The sequence below is a fragment of the Macrobrachium nipponense genome, chromosome 12 (assembly GCF_015104395.2).
Source record: "Macrobrachium nipponense isolate FS-2020 chromosome 12, ASM1510439v2, whole genome shotgun sequence".
Taxonomy (NCBI): domain Eukaryota; kingdom Metazoa; phylum Arthropoda; class Malacostraca; order Decapoda; family Palaemonidae; genus Macrobrachium; species Macrobrachium nipponense.
Genome location: NC_087205.1, coordinates 37,944,043 through 37,965,718, shown reverse-complemented (window position 1 = coordinate 37,965,718; position 21,676 = coordinate 37,944,043). Strand labels below are relative to the sequence as shown.

Here is a 21,676-nt window from a genome sequence, read left to right as displayed (position 1 = left end):
TGGTAAAGGAGGCTGTAACCAGCCCTCCTTTCCCCGAGGAGGTGCTGGGAAGAAGTCGAAGCGAGGTGGAAAGGCTAGGGACGGCGTTCCCCTCACCTGCTGCCGGAAGTGGGGGGTGTCCTGGCGAGCCATTGGGCAACTTGGCAGTGCTACGGTGCTGAGACCTGGATAGTAGACGTCCTTCAGGAGGGATATCTACTACCCTTCGAATCTCGGCCACCCCTCACCTCCAACCCGGTCCATCTTCAAACCTATGTCCAGGGTTCTTCAAAGGACGACGCTCTTCGGCAGGAGATCAAGACCATGCTGACCAAACAAGCTGTAGAAATCGTCGAGGATCGGTCACTGGGCTTTTACAGCCGCTTTTTCTTAGTGGAGAAGGCATGGGGGGGCTGGCGCCCGGTGATAGATCTCTCTCCCCTGAACCGATTTGTTCGCCAGACTCGGTTCACAATGGAGACGGCACGGTCCGTGCTCGACTCCATCAGGGAGAACGATTTCATGCTTTCAGTGGACTTGAAGGATGCATATTTCCAAATACCCATCCATCAGTCCTCCAGAAAGTACCTCCGCTTCATCGTCGACTGGACGGTTTACCAATTCAGGGCACTTTGCTTCGGTCTGTCAACCGCCCCACAGGTGTTCACGCGAGTGTTCACTCTGGTGTCTGCTTGGGTCCATTCGCACGGGATACGTCTTCTGAGGTATCTCGACGATTGGCTAGTCCTGGCGAGCTGCCGCTCGCAGTTGCTGCAGGACAGGGATCGACTTCTCAAGTTTTGTCGCAATCTGGGGATCGTGATAAACTACGAGAAGTCCGATCTCGAACTCCCAAAAGCAGAAGATGAAGTACCTCCTGGGTATCGCTGGAATCGTCCGATACAGGTAGCAGCTCAAGGTGGCTGCACCCCGCAGACTTGAGGATCAGCAGATTCAGGGAGGCAGCCGGCCGGTTCCTGTCTCGGCAGGAACAGGCAGCTCAGCAATGGCAAGTCGTGATCGGCCACCTGTCGTCACTCGAGAAGTTAGTTCCTCACGGACGTCTTCACCTGCGGTCTCTCCAGTGGAGACTAAGGGAAAGTTGGTCACAGGTAAAGGATCCACCTTACTTCCCCGTGTCCCTCACGGAGAAAGTGAGGTAGGACCTAGCCTGGTGGCTGGACGACAGGAACCTCTTAAGAGGAGTGCCTCTTTGCACTCCTCTCCCCCCCCCCCCCCCCCCCCCCCCCCCCCCCGGAGATGTTACTGTTTTCAGACGCATCAACCGAGGGATGGGGCGCACACCTGGAGGAGTTGCTGACCGCTTGGTGGGACACTCGGTGGTGTTGATGTGCGACAACACCACAGTAGTGGCATACGTCAACAAGCAGGGGGGCCTAGTGTCTCTCCCGCTACACCAGTTGACCGTGCAGGTGCACGAGTGGGCCGCGGCTCACTCAATAGAGCTGTCAGCACGCTACATTCCAGGCAAGAAGAATGTAGTAGCAGACAAGCTCAGCCGTCGGGATCAGGTGATAGGAACCGAGTGGTCTCTACACCCAGAGGTGGCGGAAAGGCTCTTCAACCTGTGGGGGCACAACAAAAAACTCCAGGTTTTTTGCTCAGCCGTGCCAGACCCATGGGCAGCTGCAGAGGATGCTCTTCAACACCCCTGGGACAACCTCTTCGTATACGCCTTTCCTCCCTTCTGTCTGATTCGGAAAGTGATCAGCTGAGCGCTGGCCACTCCAAATCTCAGGATGATCCTGGTGGCTCGGCTGTTTGGTATCAGGACCTGCTGGCTCTTCTTGCGGAAGCACAGAGAGAGATGCCCCATTGGCACAACCTTCTAGCCCAGCCACACGTAGAACGGTACCACCGAGCAGTCCAGTCCCTACAACTTCACGACTGGCTGTTATCCACCATCTCTTGCGAACGAGAGGCTTTTCTCGTAGCGCAGCAACAGAGATGGCTGGACACGTCCGACAGTCCTCTGCAGCTGTGTACCAGGGGAAGTGGGCTGTCTTCTGTGGTTGGTGTCGTAGACGGGGTCTATCTCCCCTCTCAGAGCCACTCTTCAGCAGGTAGCGGATTTCCTCATTTTTCTTCGCCGAGAGAAGCTCCTCTCAGTACCTACAGTCAAAGGATACAGAGCCGCCCTGGCCCTTGTCCTAAAACTGAGGGGACTGGACATCTCGAATTCGTTCGAGATTTCCTTGCTTATGAGGAGCTTCGAAAGGTCTTGCCCACCTAGGGAACTCAGGCCCCCTGAGTGGGATGTGACTCTCGTCCTTAGGAGTTTGACTCGAAGACCCTTCGAGCCACTCTGAGAGTCGTCAGACAGGGATCTGACCCTCAAGACCCTCTTCTTGCTGGCCCTGGCATCGGCGAAGAGAGTAGGGGAACTTCATGGACTGTCCTTCAATGTTAAACATTCCAGGGTATGGGGATCTGTGACGCTCGATTTCGTCCCGAACTTCGTAGCTAAGACTCAGAATGCATCGATCCCTGACGACAGGTTCGATTCTTTCACGATCCCCTCCCTAATGGACTTCACCGACAACGATACGGATGAGATGCTGCTTTGTCCTGTGAGGGCGCTACGGTGCTATCTGAAGAGAACTCAACACCTCAGGCCTGAGTGTCGACGCCTCTTCGTTAGCACTGGGGTTACCAAGAAAGAAGTATCCAAGAACACGCTTTCTTTCTGGCTGCGTGAGGTGATCAGGAGGGCGTACGAGGCTGATGGTAGTAACGACACCCGTACCCTTCATCCGAGAGCCCACAAAGTCAGAGGTATTGGAGCCTCCTTGGCGTTCCGTAAGAACTTCTCCGTAGCGCAGGTCCTGAAGGCAGGTGTCTGGGCCAACCAGACTACCTTCACGTCCTTCTACCTTCGGGATATTGCCCACAAGTCCTTGGATACTTTTTCCTTGGGACCTGTGGTGGCTGCTCAACACGTTGTGTAAGCTTACCCAGCACCCGAGCAGGCAGAACAGCATCGATTCCTGGTGTGACTGTAGGAATGAATGTGTGAATGAGAGTGCAACTGGCTTCTCTTCCCCATCTTTCTCTCCCTCTACCTGTGGGCAGAGGGTCACGGTCGTCACCATGCTGGAAAGGAATGTGATGCAGGTAAGCTACTCGACTGAGCCCCAATCTATCCCTTTAGTTAGGGATAGGAGCAAATATCCTCCACTTCCTCCAACAAGGGGGAGGGAGTGGATGCCTACTTGAGACAAACCCATAACTTTATGTTGCCTCTTGCAAACAGGAACAAGTTCTTGCTTGCTGGTACTAGATACGCTTGCCTCTCTCTTAGTACTTGGCTCAGAGGTCTGACCATTGATCCTGCGGTGCACACCCCGATCAATCGGACAGAGGCTTGGACACCTCCCTCGCTCTTACGACCAGGGAGGCATTCCAAGGTTGGACGAACACCAGTCTGTTCACCAAAAAGACTCAGATTCCTCCCACCAATAAGTGAGTCTTCCTATTGTTAAAGGACCGAGGGTTTGTATTACGTATCGGAACAAATGACAATTTGTCGAAAATTGCATTTTTCCTAACTATACAAACCTGAGGTCCTTTACATATAGTCCCACCTCATGCCACCCCTCAATCTGCAACTTTTTGCATGGGCCTAAAGCAAAAGTGATTCTTAACCTCTCGGGCGCGCGGCGCACGCACACACACGATCGGACAAGCAGTTAACTACCGTTCTCCCCTTGCTCGAAGCTTACGACCGTCCCAGCTGCCGCTAGTTACCTTCCTATTGTTAAAGGACCTCAGGTTTGCATAGTTAGGAAAAATGCAATTTTCAACAAATTGTCATATTTTTCTTCAAACTCCACCCCTTCGACTTCTAAGGCTCCCTGCTGAAGAAGAAGGTAGTCTCCCTTCTAGAGAGTCTCATCACGTGACTTTTAAGGGTCTGCCTCCTCGAACAGAGGAGGCAGTTGGGTCCTCTGCTGGCTTGCCTGTTCCTTTGAGAACAGGAACTGTCATGCTGCCCCAAGGTCTAGTGTGTCGGGAGCCATAGAGGCGTAAACTTCGGTTCGCACCTCTGCTGCTATTCCTAGAGATTCTGCCCCAAAGCCTAGTTCCTTGTCGGGCTCTCGTTCGTGAGATTCCCTGAGTGCATGTAAATCTATGGATTTTTGTGCATCTAGAGTTGATGGCGCTGAGTCCGCTTACTGTCACGACTTGGGCATGGGGTGGAAGGTAGGAGTGAGGTATTCAGGTGACTCACGCCTTGCTGGTGATTGCTCTCGTGGCGATTGCTTGGTACCCAGGGTTGACGTGATGATCCCACTGGACCGTACACTCAGTGAGACTGGTAGGGCGTCCCTCATTCAGTCCTCTTGAGATGTTTCAGCCTCGACAAGGACTTGGACGCGTTGGAGGCCAGTACTGGCCCTCACCAGTCAGGTGCATGCTCAGCTCCACCCAGACCACGGACGTGTTACGTTCGCATGACCGACCGATCTCGGTGGCGGCAAATGTTTCTCCTGCTGTGCAAGAATTTGGTAACCCCCCTCGGGAAAGTGTTTCTCCAGGGCAAGAACGCTCTCCTACACTTGTGTCGTGGCCAAACCGACTCACTTCTGCTATTTCTGCTAGCCAGGCGAGTGAGAGCGTCCAACCTTCCTCACCTATTCCCTCTACCTCTTATGTCTACACCGTGAGGGGCGAGGTGAATAGGAGGGATCCTGCAGAGTGCTCTCTGTAGGATTCAGCGTTGGGGGACTACGTTCCTAGAAGGATCTTAGGGTCCCACCTTATGTACGTCCAAGTCGTTGAGGAAGGATCTTCTGTCAATGATGGAGAGACCTCTCATCGTCTTGACATCTGGTGTTTAGATTCTTAGGATTCGAACATCTGAAGACTGTCTTCCTGGCAATTCCTGTCCTTTGGACGGATTTCAATTTGTGGTCCCCTATGGGTTCTTGTGTTTTGGGAGCCTCGAGTGCATATTCTGTTGAATTGTACTTGCATTGCAGTCTTAAATGCTTGCATTTTGGATGGTTTTTATGTCTGTTCCTCCTCGATTTCTTCAGGAGTCGAGGAGGGACCTTTCCCAGAAGATTGTTTAATGAAATTCGGGGGTCCCACTGAGAGCTTAAACTCTTTGAAATTTCTAGGAGAGTGCACTCTCCTAGTGTTTTGGTCATCTTCTATGATCTGCAAACACTTGGGCAAGACAAATTCCTGATGATTGTTAATACAATAACCCAGGAATCTTGGTGAATGCTCGAATTCCTTTGAATTTCTGGCATTCTATATTTTTGTAATTTCCTAACACTGCGACGAAACTGACATCCCTGGTAACTGTTATTTAAAAAAATCGGGAGTCTTGCTAAGCCATTAAATTCCTTGGAATTTCTGGTGTTCTCAAAGTGATTTAGTTTTCTGAGATTTCCAAACGCTTGGGCAACGGGTATTCCTGATAATTATTACGATAATCGGGAGTCTCGCAGAGTGCCTGGATCTCTTGGTTTCGCTTGCACTTGTCGAATGCTCGGCTTCATCGGGTTTTCTCGCTGAGTGTGGGAATTCTTACGAATTCTAGCGCTCGCCGAGTGCTCACTATCACGAATGCTTGGATAGTGAGACAAGCCTTTACCAGTACAGATGAGTTTACTCTTCAGTCAGGTTTGGAGTGTTGCAGAGCCTGGTACTGCATGCAACACCTTCTAGGTGAATGGTCAAGTACCATCCTCATGTCTTTGGAACTTAGGGTCCGAACACGTAGGACAGCAGACACAGAATCACTCTTATTCTTCTTCTTGGAGCTTCGGCCTTAAAGGAGAACAGTTAATTGGGAAGAAGTGACAGTTCTTTGTTGACAATTACCACTCATAATTATTTAGTGGTGATCTGCTGAGCTCACTCAACTTGGCGTTGCCGACCCCTTCCTGTGTTGCAGTGAGTTCTCATAGGGGTTATCTTCGTCATCTGATGCCTCCTCACCTCCCTCTTCAAAGGCTTCCACGGCCTAAGAAGAGGAAAGTATTTTTTCCGCCCCAAGAAGTCTTGCCTCAAGACTTCTAAGATTCTACATCCTTTCGTTGGGGAGGGAGCAATTGGCTGTCTCTTTGGCTCATCTGCTCCTTCCAGAGCAGGAACCGTAACACTATCCCCAAAATATAGTGTCTCGGAAGCCCCAGGAGTTCAAACCTAGGTTTGTTCTCATGTCTCTGGTTCCAAGGGCGCTGCTCATGGAACGGGAGTTGTGTCTGGTACTCTTGTACGAGACCTCTGAGTGTACAACCTCCAAGGGGGTCGTACATCCACAGTCAGTGGTGGGTAGTCTTCTCTCCATCATGACAGTGGTGCAGGGCAAGACAAGGGACTGAGCCGTGTTGGTGGCTCGGACCCACCTGTGAAAGCCAGGAATGGCTATTCTTCAGGTGCCAAGATTGATGTTGCTGTTCCTCAGGACATGGCATCTGAAGAAGATAGGAGGAGCTCTCTGTGTAGTCCTCTTTGTGAGATTCAATCACGGAGAAGATAGATGCATAGCAAGACGTGGCAAGTTCTCGCCAGCTTTTACTGCATTTAACTTGGCTCGACTTTCACCCACGTTCACGCGAATGAAACAGTTGTAGGAAATGAATGCTACGTATGACAGAGTGAAAACACTGCAAGTACAGAGAAGAGTGGGCAAGAAAAGCGAATCCTCCTTTTTTTTTTTTTTCCTGTACTTCCTGGTTACACTGGAATGAACAAGGAAATAAAAGGAATTCTACGGAGTCAACTCCTCAGAATTTGAATTTGAGAGACTATGTTTTTGGTTCAATCTTAGGATCTTACCAAACATGCATCAATCTGTTTAGGATGGATAGCACCAAGAAGTTTGAAATGCCTCTCCAGTGCTACTGTTTTTGGAACAACTATTTCGGCTTGAACTAGTCGTCTTCGGGCCCCTGTTATCACCATACAAGTTTCCCTTCAGAACAACTTAACCTTCTCTCTCTTCATTTGAGAATGAAGGAGGTCTTCTTCCAGTCCTTATTCTTGTCTCTCGAATGAAGAAGAATTAGGCTGGAGCACGATTTAAAGGAACCTATGAATATACAGTGATCCCCCTGTATTCGCGGGGGATGAGTACCAGACCCCTCCGTTAATAGTTAGAACCCGCGAATAGTTGGAACCCCTATAAAAATGCTGAAAACAACCTATCTTGTTAGTTAAAACTCAAGAAAACCCACTAAAAATTTTTATACTTGTTTTTTTAATAGTTTTATCACAAAAAGTGCATTTTATGATGAAATTAATAAAAAAAACCCGGGAATTTTTGGATATTTCTCATAGAAAAAATACCACGAATATGCAAATTTTCCGCGAATAATGCGGAGAAACGTTCCTGAGAGAAATCTGCGAATGTGTGAGTCCGCGAATCCGGAGAACATGAATTCCGGGGGTCCACTGTACTAGTGTATTTTCCTTGTGACATGCTTCTGTTATCAGTTGCATCATCTGAGTAATAGGCGCATATCTGTAAGTTAATTCTTCTGGTATGTGACTGAGACATAGTACCTTCTCTTAATTAACTTGAAACTCAGGACAGCCTTTCGGGCCTCCCAAGAGTTTCTGGTTTTGATTTTGAGATGAGTAATGGTATTGTTTCCTAACAACACCACAACATTTGCATTATCATTGAACGAGAGAGTTTCTCTCCCTCCCAATTCGGTTAAAATGCAGATGCTCAAGTGTATCTCTTATCTCCCGCTTGTCCACTTAGTATAATGGTGTGAGACAGTGACAGATTGTATGTCTTTTCTTATGACTGTTGTTCGTAAGCATTGTGGTTCTACTTCCCTTCTCGTCTGCGTGATATCTAGTAGAGTTGATTCTTCTTTAGAATAAGGGAGATGACTCAAACGGATGAAGTTTTAACTTAACAACTTTATTTCTTAGCTCCATCACTGGAGTAGAGAGATGGTTTGGTCGGGTGACCGCTCCATTGAGTAACTAGAAGAGAACTAACAATACAGGGGCATCGCGTCAATAGCGGAACGCTAGCTATCTCAGCGATTGATTATAATTAAAACAAAATGAATACGTAGTCTGCCGGCTCGGAAGTCATGAGTTTCCGCTGCGGGTTAACAGGTCAACCGCTTCCCATGGAAGGTGTTGTGATCTGTTGACAAACTACATAAATGATTAGACATGCAAACGCAAACCAGGCTACTGCAAGCATTGCACAGCGCGGTCCAGTTTTCACTTCTTGTCGTCTTATTTATGGTCACGTAGAGCGCTCCTAATTCACCAATGACCCCTTAGGTCGTGGGTTTATTTACAGATATGGAATTTATCTGTTTATGATAATGTAATTATTACATATCTTTTTTGCGCTCTATGGTTCTAGCCGAACACACTCCATCATGGAATGTACTACCAGGCACTCAGTTTGAGGAGTACTGCTCTCTCTCCAAGATTCTGTTTGTCTTAGTATTGTTTCTCCTCTGTCAAGGATTAACTACCAATTCGAATCTCTCTGCTCGGCAATCACAGACTTAGGTCTTTGGTTGGCTCGGAATTCTCGCATAAGGCCTATGTCTTGTGGTCCACTTTTGCCATTGCAAAAATTTTCAGACATATATCTCATGAGACTCTTTACCATCTTTCTGTTTACCCCACGGTATAACAGAAGACTGTAGCCTAGTCTTCTGTTCCATTGCACTTGCCCTATCGACTGTTGTGGTGATGCAGAATGATTTTCTTCAGACAATTTGTGTTTTATCTTCTAATATATATTTTCTAATTCATAAGGTGTTCAGTTATTCTTTGTTTACCCCGAATTGTAAATGAATAACAGAAGACTTTGCCTATTACCCACCGACTGGCTGTGCTTCCAGAGTAAATAGGAAATTCCTCTCTGATCTGACTCACAAGAAACTGTTCTTTAGGCAGTACAATCCCTGCATTTTCATTACTGAAAGACTCCACCTTCATTGCAAGCTCTGACTTTCTCACCGAGCAGCAATGAAATAGTGGAATAACTTTTTAAGTCCTCTGTAAAACAACAGGGATTAGAGCCGTCTTCACTGCTTGGTGTCATTGACGTGACATTTTCTATGATCAGAATCTTGAGAGTTTACTTCTCTCAATTCAACTGTGAAGACGTAGGTCCACATTCACCTTAGTCATTCACTAAGTAGTATAGTATTGTTTCTCCTTGGTTGAGATTCAACTACTGATGCGAAACTTCTATCTTGCCATCACAGGGACCTCAGTATCTAGAGGGGCATTTGACTCTCATCTAATGTGCACATGCCTCACGAGAATCATCATCTCATCTCTCAACATCATTGGTGAACAAGATAGACAATTTGCACGGTTGTTCTCAGCATCACCATTCAAAAGGCAGGTGTCATGTTGTGACTGTCTCGGATGCACAGCAGTGCAATCATTTGGCATCTGTTGACAAGTTCCAATCTTTCATGATTTCCTGCGTTTTGGACTTTGTATTGGTTGGTCCAGATCAGTCATTACTTATTCTTATTGGTGTGTTGCTGTGCCTATGAAGGATCGACACCCTTCATTTAGTGTTGATACATTTATCCACTGCAGACTTTCAGTGCAGAAGTGTGTAATGACATGTCTTCCTCCGAGTCTTATGAGATTGTGTGAAACTCTCTGCAGTTGGATATGTCCACTGTTAGCTCTCTCAGAGAGCGAACAGTGCCAGTGGCTGGGTACATTTCATCACTCCGAAGAATATGTTAGCTCGGAAGATAGATGCGGTGTTATTGTGACCATATTTATATCCTTCTTCCTTTGGATCTGCCCACAGGTCCTTGGAACCTCTGTTCCTTGGACCAGTGTGGATGCTCACAGATTGTGTTTGCTTACCTGGCTCCTTCAAGAGGACAAGTTGGATCTCGCCTATGGTATGCTGTTCTAGTGGTAAGAAGGATGCGAGAGTACTGGCCTCTCCACCTTCCCCTCCTCGTCCTTCTACTCCTCTTCCTTCAGGTTCAGGATAGGACTCAAACTTACACTTGCTGATCGGGCGTTTGATGCGGTAAGCTTGCACATCGAGTTTCCTTTCTATTTTTCTTGTCAGAATCATAGAAGCAATCCTGCTCCTTCCTCTAGCAAGGGGAGGGAGATTGGCAGTAATGCAAACCCTTCCCAGAACTTTGGATTAATGCCTTCGACTTTAGGTATTCTTCCCAGCTCATTTTTGGATGAGTTAGATTCCTCACTCATTTCGAAAAGGCCCAGAAGTCTGACTTGTGATCATGCAGCTCCTATACTCGCCTACCAGACGGTAGTTAATGCCTAACCACCTTGTTCAAGAATTTGGATGTATTCCAGCCTACTCTGAAAGTAATTCCTTATGTAAAGGACCTCAGGTTTGTATAGTTAGGAAAAATATAATTTACCTTTAAAAATTGTGATATTGTGTATAGTAAAGCTGTAATTCTCACTGAAAACATACTGTGATATTGTGTATAGTAAAGCTGTAATTCTTACTGAAAAACATACTATAATGAATCTCTCATTTAACACACTATTATAGTGAATTAAGCTGTAAAACTTGATATATAAACAAAGTTTATGAACTGAAATAGGGGCTATCCCATGAGGGTAAAATAATAAAGTAAGTAATTCCAGAATGATTAGGCCTATGTTTTGCTTAGCTGTGGAATGCCTCAGCTTAAGGTAATTTTTTCATTCCAGACCTATTCTTGGCACTACTTGGTATGGCTCAAACAGTAATTTGACATCATCTGATTCGACACCAAGCTCAGAAAACACCAATGATTCTGGTAGGTGTATTTTAGAGTTCTTCATTTGGTGGTGGTATGTTATATTACTTTTTTAATGGTTAATATCAGTGGTCCCTAAGAAGAACCCATCTCAAAATTATATTCGATGCTGGGATTGAGGTGTTACTAATTTTTGTATTCTGTACCAATTACAGTATTCAGTAGTACAGCTTGTATAAAAAGTGCTATGTAACCATTTGAACTTTGTACACATTTATCAGAAGCATTGTTAGGTTATTTGACCACTTAGATATAACCAGCCCGAGAAGAGTCTACTTGAGACAGAGGTCTGGAAAAACTAAGCCCTATTAATAATAATAACACCTAGATGATCGTACAGTATTAGATCTTGTAGCTCTACTTATTGTATCTATCCAGACGGAATTTTGGGTCCGATGGCAAATTTGTCTTGTAGTCCTCTATAATTTGAACAATGTATTATGTAGAACTTTTTGTGTCAGGTGCTTACTTGTTGGAATCTTCATCACTGACCATACATATCCTGTTTTTCCCTCCTTTAATGTAGGTGGGTGAACTCTTTACTTCACAATTTATGTTTTCTGTTTTTATGGTATTACATGGAAAATATTAGTTAAAAATTTCAAATTTTGATTTGATTTCAACAGGTCCTGTCACAGATTCTTCACCTCTTTCAAGTCCTCTGACTGCCCTTGGATTTTCACAGAACACAGGAAACAACAACACTTGCTTGTATAGAATGCCCATTGTTGGTTATGAAGTTCTGGAGGAGAGGTCACGGTTCACAGTAAGTATGTTTTCAGTGGACCTGCACTGGAAAGTTCATTATAGACAATGTGTTAATTTCCTTATGGATTGTATACAGTTGTTGTGATAATCAAGTTCAAATGTTTAGCCTTGTTTTGAAGAAACAAACCCAACTATGTGGGCTTTAGGATCATCTCTTAACACACATTTGGAATATGGAGTTGAGCTTTTACATTATTTTATTATTTCAGTAGATGAAACATATTCATTTGGAATAAGCACACAGGGGTCATGGACTCGAAATTCAAGCTTCCAAAGAATGTTGATTGGTCTCCAAAGAGGGATTTAATCTGAGAAACTTGTTCCTTATTTTGGGAATTTCTAGATCATCCTTGAAGGTTTTAGATTCATTTAATAAGAAGGACTCAAAATATACATTGGAGCTTTTAAATGTTCTCCATGGGGATCTGCAAAAGGCTGACTGTAGTGATACATTCTATAGTATTTTGTTTTCATTATTTCCATGTATGGGAATAATGATAATTTCCTAAATGTAGATTTCATTTGTGATTCCTTTGTACAGGTTTTTAAAATACAAGTTATGCATCGACCCTCTGGTGATCAGTGGTTTGTCTTTCGCCGCTATACGGACTTTGTGAGATTGAACAAGAGAGTAAGTAGGATTTTTCCAAATAGTTCTTGTTCTGATTAGTTGAGTTATTGTTGATAGTAGAAGAAAAGTTCCTTGAAAACTTCCATGTTGACCTGAGAATGGGTCCTTTTTTAGAGTTTCTCTGTACCATAGTCTGTGTTTCATTGGATTTGTCAGTCTTATATTTGGTATGGCCAAAGTATAGTTTTTATCATTTTTATTTTCAGTTAATTCTTGTAATGTTCATTTTATATGTATCAACAAAATTAAAAATGCATCACAGTATTACACCTGAGACAAAGAAAAAAACATTGTACACTGTAGTAGTTCAGTACAGTATTAGATTGTGTTTGTTTGTTATAAAGGTGATAAGGTACATTCATTATCATGTACTCAGAAACTAGGATTTTGTTCAGTGTTTCTTGTTCATCAACAGCTACGATCTGAGTTCCCTGGCTTGAGATTTGCTCTGCCTCCTAAAAGGTGGTTTGGTGATAACTTTGACCCAATCTTCCTTGAAGACCGGCAACTAGGACTGCAGGCATTTATTGATAATATCATTGGTAAGGCATTTAAGAACACACTAATCCAGTATTTAGTCATTTAGCGCAATAATAGTTCAGTTCTGTTGTATAGCATAACAAATTACAGTATCACAAGTTTGTATAAAAGTACAGTGCTTTTATATTTTTCAAAGTACAAACTATGGTATACTAATCACTTTGACTTCCCATCTATTTTAATATTTTGCAGTGATTGTGGGGTGCTTAACAACAATAACAAAAGGTAGTTTTTTTATTAACAAGCAGTATCAGTTCTGGGTATCTCATTTAAAGATTTTGTGTAGCACAAACTATCATAGTGGATCGTAAGTTTTTTTAGAATCATTATAAACATTTGGTCTTCCAAAGTATTATATTCTGATAGCATTTGTCTCAATTATTTTTTTACTGTTTTTGTTGGAACAATGTCTTAAATATTTGGATGGACTCAGTTTTATGATTTTTGGAACTGGGTTGTAACTAAAGCATATAATTTTTTAATAACCCTATATATTTTTAAACTTATATTAATAACAGTTCATGTGAGAAATCTATTGTATACATTTTAATTTGATATGTATTGAAGTAACACCAAGTCTCTTAATTTTCAGGGCATGCAAAAATCCGTGAAAAGAAGTGTGTTCGAGACTTCTTTTGTTTAGATGATCCTCCAGGGGCTCATGACACCCTGGAGGAAAGTCGGGTAGGTAGTCTTGTTTGTGGAGTTGTATGGGATATTTTGCTTGATGCTAGAGGTTTTATAGTACCTCTCATGTCAAGGTATTAGTTATGATTATGTACTGGTATACTGTACTCTAGAAAGTTATCAGACACTTGAGCAAGGATTCTGAACCCATTTCTTTTGAAGTGTCCCTGTAGTGTATGGGCTTTTGATTTACATCTGATTGATCTAATGCTGAATATGGGAGTTTAAGATTAATTCAGGATAAACCAGTATTATTATTATAGTTTTTATTATCACTCATGTTATCATTGACATAGGCAACCAAAATAGATGAAGGGGAAAATTGTTGGAAGATAAAGTAGAGAAACGACCCCCTAGGGTGTGTGAGACCTAAGGGATACTGAATAAATATGCATTCATGGTTAAGTGGCATAAAACTTATACTGTATATTATATCACAAATACGTGTAATTAGAAATAACATTACAGTACTATTAAGAAAGACGGTTGATAAGGCAAGACCCAGCCTTGAGAAAATTATTGAGAAAAATGGTTTGGTGGATAATTTTCTGTGCATGTCAGATATTTTGGCATTCATATGGTCCAATTATGGTGTAGTTAATTAACCCACTGAGAAGATACAGGCAAAATAATCTTGTAGAAAAATTTAGTTTTTAGATCATATTTTTTTTACTAAAAGCTTAGTGCACAAACGCTTGCACTGATGCAGCTGAGATAAGAATTTAGATATTTTCACATAAGTTCTATAATTTCATTTGATTGTAATACAATATTGTACAGAATTAAGATTGCACCTGTTAGTTGTAGAAAAACAGAGATGTAATTCCCACCATCACTACTACAGGCTATGTGCCAAAGTCTAGAGGAAAATATAGTGGATCTACAGGAGCAGCTGCGAGATAGGGATGGTGAGATTGCAGTTCTTAAATCACAAGTAAATTTTTTGATGGCGCAGCAACACACACTTGTGAAAGCACTCAGGTAAGTGTTTTTTCTGCACCGCTATTTTTTTACCCAATTATTCTTTTCATAGAAGTTCTAGTGTTATATGTATTCATTAGAACTATAATGCACTGTGTTTTCTGTATGATTTGTAGTATGTTAATAGATATCCTTTGGTTTAATTGAGTGAGTTGGTCCTACAAGTTGTATATTGCCAGTATTTAATTTATGAATAGTAATTTCATATAAAACCATAGATGATTTGATGAAATTTTTATTTTATTTTATGTCCTTTTTATGTAAATTCATCTACCAAATTGCACTATTAAATTCTTGGACCTCTATTCTCCTCTTAGAGACTAGAATTTATGATGCTACAATATCTTTTTGTTTTCAGGCTTGAGTGTGAATTGCAGGAAAATGAAATCCACAGTCCAGGCTCGACACATGATCTTAACATGGCATTACTAAGCATGTAAGTTTGTTTTATGGAATGTTTCTTTTAAATGTCTTTTTTTCGAGATGTTTACATATGTTTTGGATGCAGCTTTTTATCATAGTTCTTAAGTAGTATATAGCTATAGCATGTGTATATTTTACTTGAAGTAAGAAGAGAGTTTTAAAGAATGTACCCTATATACTTGCGTAACACGCGATCTTGCGTATCATGCAACCTCCAAATTTTCACCCTTAAAAATGATTATGTCATGTATCTCGGGCATCATGCGAGTTCATTTTTTGAGGCCAAATTACAATAATAGGCTAACCTCTTTTCCTCCATCTCTTTATCTATCCCAACTTCTAGTTAAGTTAAAAAAAAGCAAAAGAGAATGCAAAAATATAGTTGTAATGTTATACTCTTTGTGTAAATGCAGACAGCCATAAACAGCCGAATGAGAAACAGCTGTTTGGCTAAGAACAACTGAATCAGATAACAACAGCAGTTTTGCTTGCATTTCAATCATCATACGAATAGTAGGAAATTACCGTAGTTATATTACAAATGACATTAAGTAGAATAGGACCAATATATTTTTACATTACTATATTCTTATTCACTATAGAGAAAAGAACGGCAAGGAAATATACTGTTAAATTTAAGCTGCAAGGGTGTAGCTGAAGCTGAGAAAATAATGTTCATCTGCTAAAGACTATTATCATGCATTGGCAACATGGATGAACTATTCAAGCCGTCCAGTTTTCGTTTTACAAGGGAAAGAAGTTGTATGTAAAATCACAAGAGAGAGAGAGAAAGAACAAAAATGCACATAAACATTAAAAAAAATTTATGCACCAGTACAATATACGTGAACATTAAAAAAATTCATACACTGCCATGCATTTCAGGGACCGCGAGTCATCGTTTTTCTCAAATATCTTTCAAACTAATTATTTGATCAAAATGGCATTTGTTCATACGCAAATAAACCTTTGGTCTTAATAAAGGGATTTTGACGAAGGAAAAATCTATTTCTGGGTGATTGGCTCGTGTCGCCCTATGAAAGGATCCTTAATATCATTCTTCCTAGGCAAAATTAATCTAAAATTACCAGAGAAAAACAAAATTAAGAAAATGTCAGTAAAACTGACTCGCTCACTCTTTAAAAGAAGTGTCGGTATGAGAATAGGGGCGAGTGAGAACACTACCACGAGACATTCACCAATTAGACCTTCCAATCAGAATCCCCACAAGAGAGAGCTGATACCAACGGGCGATGCGGCCGTTACTACTACTACTAGGGGACGCCACGGACAGCAGCGCCCCTAGCGGTCATCCTTAATCTAAGAACATCTTGTCCTGCAGGGGGGGCAATCAATACAGGGTGGGTTTCATAGGGCGACACGAGCCAATCACCCAGAACTAGATTTTTCCTTCGTCAAAATCCCTTTTCTGGGCTCAGCTCGTGTCGGCCTATGAAAGAGTACCAGAGAAACAGACAAGATGGGAAAAAAGGACAAATGAAAAACAGTGTAAAATGAGGAATATAATATAAGTAAATCAGTTATTACAGTATATAAACTAAGTACTTAAGGTTAACTTATTTTAAACAATGACCTAAAAGAAAGTTAGTAATGTAAAGTATTACAAATTAAAATTTCAGTAAACATAGTAAAGTACAAAAATGCAGTGTAATTTAACAAAATAGATTTACTTAGATAACTATTTACAAAATATACAAACACATTGTGTCCTACCCTAGCATAAAAATAAGGGTAGGTACACTGAAGTACAATATCAGTACATAGTGTGGATGTCCCTAGCAAAAAAATAAGGGACAATCCACTAATATGATCTCAGCGGCTAAGGCTAGAATATCCGAGTAGCATGGCGATAGGGTGAGGCATGTTGGATGAGGTAGGTAGAGAGGAGACCTGGATCTATACTACGACTACTATACAGTATCAGGGGAAACAATGTTTCCCGCTGCTACTGCAGAAAATTTTAAAGATTCCAAGGACTTTAGATAATGACGTTTAAAGACTGTCGGAGATTTCCATCCAGTATACTTTTTAAGATCCTCAAAGTTCATATGTTGAAAGTAATTAATTGAGGTGGCTACTCCCCTGATTTGTGTCCCCCCCCCCCCCCCCATGGTTTTTTTGGGGGGGCTTTTGGAAATGAATCAGGATTGGCTTGTTTAATGAAGTAAAGGATTTGTTGCCTAATACCTTTTACTGATAAAGTACCACCTTTTTCTCTCATGAGAGAACCTGAGGATCTTGAGGAAGTACGAGATAGAAAGGCTCTTAAAGTTGATACTGGGCAGAGAGAAGGGTCTTGCGGAAGTGGGATGACTTTCCAAGGGGCCCACCTTGCAAGAGGATCCTCATTTTTAGCCAAAAAACTACGATCCGGAGCAAGCAGAACTTCTCCTGAGGGGAGGAATTTTCCACATGACCCCGCATCTCTGGATAGAGCCGACAGTTCTGAAATTCTAGCTCCTGAAGCTAGGCTTAGTAAGAATAATGTCTTTCTAAGAAGCATTGTGAATGTACAAGACGAGTTGTCAGTATCTGATGCTAGTTTGAGGACATCATTTAAGAACCATGAGACTGCAGTAGGCCCTTTGAAGGTCTAAGTCTAGCACAGGCTTTGGGTATAGATGTAAAATAAGATTCAGTCAGATCTATCTGGAAACCTAACTGAAAGATCTTCTTCAAAGCCGATTTATGAGTAGTAATAGTGCTAGCTGCTAAACCTTTTTCAAACAAGGATCTGAAAAGGATATAGCTAAATTAACTGTCATGGTTGTTAGTGTTTGATTCTTTCAGGAAGGATGCTAATTTTTTAACAGCTGAGTCATATTGGTCTAATAGTTGAATCTCTCTTATCTGATTCTAGGAAGAGGATGTTTTGTGGATCAATGTTAGCATCTTTATTAGCCGCAAACTTCATGAAGTCCATAAAGTTAGGGTCTGAAGAATTCCTGAGGAAGCGAACACAGTCCTCATTTGTACTGATTGTGACAGCTTGGGATTGGGAATCCGTTGAGGTCGGAGACCCAATTCCAGAAGCAGAGGATACCAGTTGCTCTTGGCCAGTCTGGAGCAATCAGGGCTACTATTCCCTTGAAAGTCCTCAGCTTGCTCAAGACTTTCAAGAGAAGATTCACTGGAGGAAAAGCATAAATTTTTCTCCACTGATCCCAATCTAACGACAGGGCGTCCGTGGCATAAGCCAGAGGGTCCAGGTTGGGGGCCACATAGCAAGGGAGCTTGTGGTTCGCTTGTGAGGCGAAGAGATCTACTTGGAGACCTGGGACTCTCCGCATATCCACCGGAATGACCCGTCGTCTAGGGACCATTATATCCAGAGGGACTGACCGGGACAAGGCGTCTGCTATCACATTTCTTACCCCCGCCAGGTGAGTGGCGGACAGATGCCATTTGTGTTTGTTTGCTAGGGCAAAGATGGCTATCATGACATGGTTCACATGCTTGGATTTGGACCCTCCTCTGTTGATGCAATGAACTACCACTGCACTGTCCAAAACTAGTCCTTAGATGAGACACTTTCGGGGAAGCAGTCTCTTCAGGTAAGAAATACTGCCATTGCTTCCAGAACGTTTATGTGGAGCTGGCGGAATTGAACTGACCAAGTCCCCTGAACCTGTTTGAACTGAGAATATCCCCCCCACCCGGACAGGGAGGCATCCGTGTGAATGGTTAACACTGGAGGGGATATTGAAGGGGTACCCGCTTGGCCAAGTTCTTTACTTTTGTCCATGGACGGAGTTGATTGCGAAGGATCTGTGGAATTACTAGACAACTTGTCTCGAGATTTGGCGTTTGCTCTCGATCGCCAAACTCGATTTATATCTTTTAGCCTTGCTTTCAGGAGGATATCTGTCACTGAAGCAAACTGAAGGGAACCTAGGATTCTTTCCTGGCTTCTTGATGTTTGCTTGCATTTGAGAAAATGTCTGACAGACTTTGCTATCTCTTTCCGTTTGGCCACTGGAATTGACAGATTGTGGAAGACAAATCCCATTGGATTCCTAGCCACTGAAAACGAGACTCCGGAGTAAGTCTGGATTTCGTTTTGTTTATCTGGAACCCCAGATGTTCCAGAAATTGAACTACCTTTTTGGTGGCTTTGAGGCATTCCTCGACTGTTGGTGCCCAGATCAACCAATCGTCGAGGTATGCTGCTATCATTATTCCCTGAGCTCTCAATTGCTGCACAACTACTTCTGCTATTTTCGTGAATACCCTGGGGGCTACATTCAGACCGAAGGGCATCACTTTGAATGAGAATGTCTGATTTCCTAGCCTGAATCCTAGGAATGGGCGGAAGTGTCGGCTATAGGGATATGATAGTATGCGTCTGTAAGATCGATGGAGCATGTGACGGCTCCACGAGGAAGTAAGGTCCTTACTTGCGAGAGGGTAAGCATCTTGAACTTGTCGCAACGAATGAAAGAGTTTAGCCTTGACAAGTCTAAGATTACCCTTCTTTTTGTTGAGCCTTTCTTTGGCACGCTGAATAAGCGACCTTGAAATTTTAGATGCTTGACTCTCGCAATAGCTCCTTTCTGAAGGAGTTTTTCCTCCGCATAAATCTGTCAATTCCTTTGATGGTACTTGGCGGAATGATTTGATTGGAGGGGGATCTTTGATCCAACTCCAACCCAATCCCTTGGACACTATGCTCTGTGCCCAATTGCTGAACCCCCACCTGTGACGGAAGAGGAACAGCCTCCCTCCTACCTGGGGAGCCTCATTGTTGATGGGCGGGTTGCCAACCACACTCCCCTCTGAACTGCTTACTCCTTGCCGCCCTCCCTGTGCCACGCTGGCGAAAGTAGCCTCTCGCCCTACCTCTCGATTGCCTATTAAAGGGAGGGTAAGCCTGACCTTCATACATAGGGTTGAAGGCCGGCGAGAGTGCGTAGGAGGTCGAGGGTTGTGACTGAAGGAGACAGCAGGAGGATGGGCTGGTTCTGCTTGGATGTAGAAGGTTGTCCCTGTTGGGTAAACCGGGACGGCCTGAACGAATTGCTGCTGTTGCTGGTGTTTCTGGTAAGGCTGGAACCTTTTACCAGACTTCTTTGGTTTCTTACCAGCAGTGGGGCGGATTCTTGCTTCCTCTTAGATGAGATACCCCACCTAGCTCTAAGGCTCTGGTTGAGCCTAGCAGCCTCGTGGTTGTACCTCATTTACAGCGGACTCTGGGAAGAGATCCGCTCCCCACATGCTGGAAGCCAGGAGTCTATTAGGTTCGTGCCTAATAGTGCACTCCTGCAGAACGTGCTTTCGGCAATTCCTCCTAGCTTGGAAGAAGTCGAAAGCATCCGTCTGAACCGTCTGAAGCTGGGACTTGGCCAAAATCTTAAACAAAGGTTCCGTGCCATACGAGAGAGCAGCCATCTCTGTGATAATCAGAGAATTGAGGGACCTGCCAAACCTAGTTCGAGCGTCGAACTCTGCCTGAATCAAGGAATCAGGCAGCCTTGGGAGCTTTTCGCCGAACTGGTCCATAGCACAGTCCGGTTTGAGCTTACCAAGCGTGAACGTGGCTTGGCAAGTTCTCCCACAATTCTCCGAAAGCTGGGAAGAGCGGAGAAGTAGACTCTGCTTCCCTCAGCTGTGGCATGGGCTCATCCTTGAGGACTGCCTGAAGAGTCGTTTCTACTATTTTTGTAGCGAACGGAAGAGAAGCCTCCTCCTCCGTCGCAAAAATAGTGAAAGGACTCTTGAAAGCCTGGAGCTTGGTGTTGGTACACTCCCAGTCCTCAAGGCAGTGAACCCATTCGCGTTGAGCGTGATCTCTACTATAGAGAACGTTCTCCCTGGAGATCTTGTCCTCCCTAGTGAGCGCCGCTACGGTCAGCCTAGCATAACCAATGAAAGGCTGCGTCAATCCCGGAGGATAAAACTCGAAGTCCTCAATCCTTCGAGTTCCACACTCCGGGACAGAGATCATACCATCTTTGAACGGAGCGTAAGCGGCCACTCTCCATGGGTTCTTCATGGAGAAAGCTGGTAGTGACTCATATGGTGGAAGCTGGAAAATACCAGCACTTGCTACTGGGGAGACTGGAAGAGGAGCCTGAGAGAGCCCAGCTACTCGGTCCTCATTCTCTCTAACTCTGTTAGAGAGATCTTGGATGGACTGGCCCGACTGAGACAGAGTGCTCGACAGTTGTGCGAACATCTGCTCGAACTTTGTTCCTAGGGCGGAGACTTGTGAGCCAACCCATCTCACCTACCTGTTGCATCACCACTGCTGAGAAAGCAGTGGGATCAAAGGTGCTAGGTCCCGCTACTCCAACCGGCGTTGCCGGGGTGGATGCGGTGGAGGCCGGAGAAGGCATTGGCTCGGCGGGAGCGCGAGCCTTCTCCTTAGAAGACTTGCTTCTAGAGCTCTTTGAATATGAAGAGCTCGGCTTAGCCTTCACTGCGTCAGCATAGGAAGTCGAAGACTTCTTAGCTGAAGAAGACGACGACGACTTTTTAGAAGTCGTCTTAACCAGGGTCTTCGGTTCTCTCTGTCCCTTCACCTTTGGGGGTACAGAGAGATCGGGAGAGCGGGTAGGGATCTCAGATCCCAAAAAGCCTTGGAAAGAAGCAGTTAGAAGAAGGGACAGGAGAAGATCCAGGAGCGCCCAAGGAAAGACCTTGGGCACCCCGACACACCTACCTCAACCAACAAATCCTCAGCACCTACCGCCATAGGCTCAATATTAAGGTCCAAGGTTGCGACGTCCGGGACCGACTCTTGCGTGGCCACGACCCGAAAGACTGCTGCATCTCCTGCTGGATGGAGGCTATGAGAGGGGCTGCGGATATGGGGTCAACATACCCTGTTGACTTGCCACCGGGGAAGATCTGAACGGCCAGC

At 43.9% G+C, this 21,676-nt stretch overlaps 1 protein-coding gene across 1 annotated transcript in view; it reads left to right on the top strand.

Moving 5' to 3' along the window:
* Positions 1–21,676, top strand: part of LOC135224493 (sorting nexin-16-like) — a gene marked incomplete in the record, with an annotated part of 163,804 nt that overhangs the window by 14,108 nt on the left and 128,020 nt on the right. The window contains 7 exon segments of the mRNA XM_064263504.1: positions 10,675–10,763; positions 11,390–11,529; positions 12,073–12,162; positions 12,578–12,704; positions 13,295–13,386; positions 14,234–14,370; positions 14,729–14,806. Coding sequence (XP_064119574.1) covers positions 10,675–10,763; positions 11,390–11,529; positions 12,073–12,162; positions 12,578–12,704; positions 13,295–13,386; positions 14,234–14,370; positions 14,729–14,806 — 753 coding nt within the window.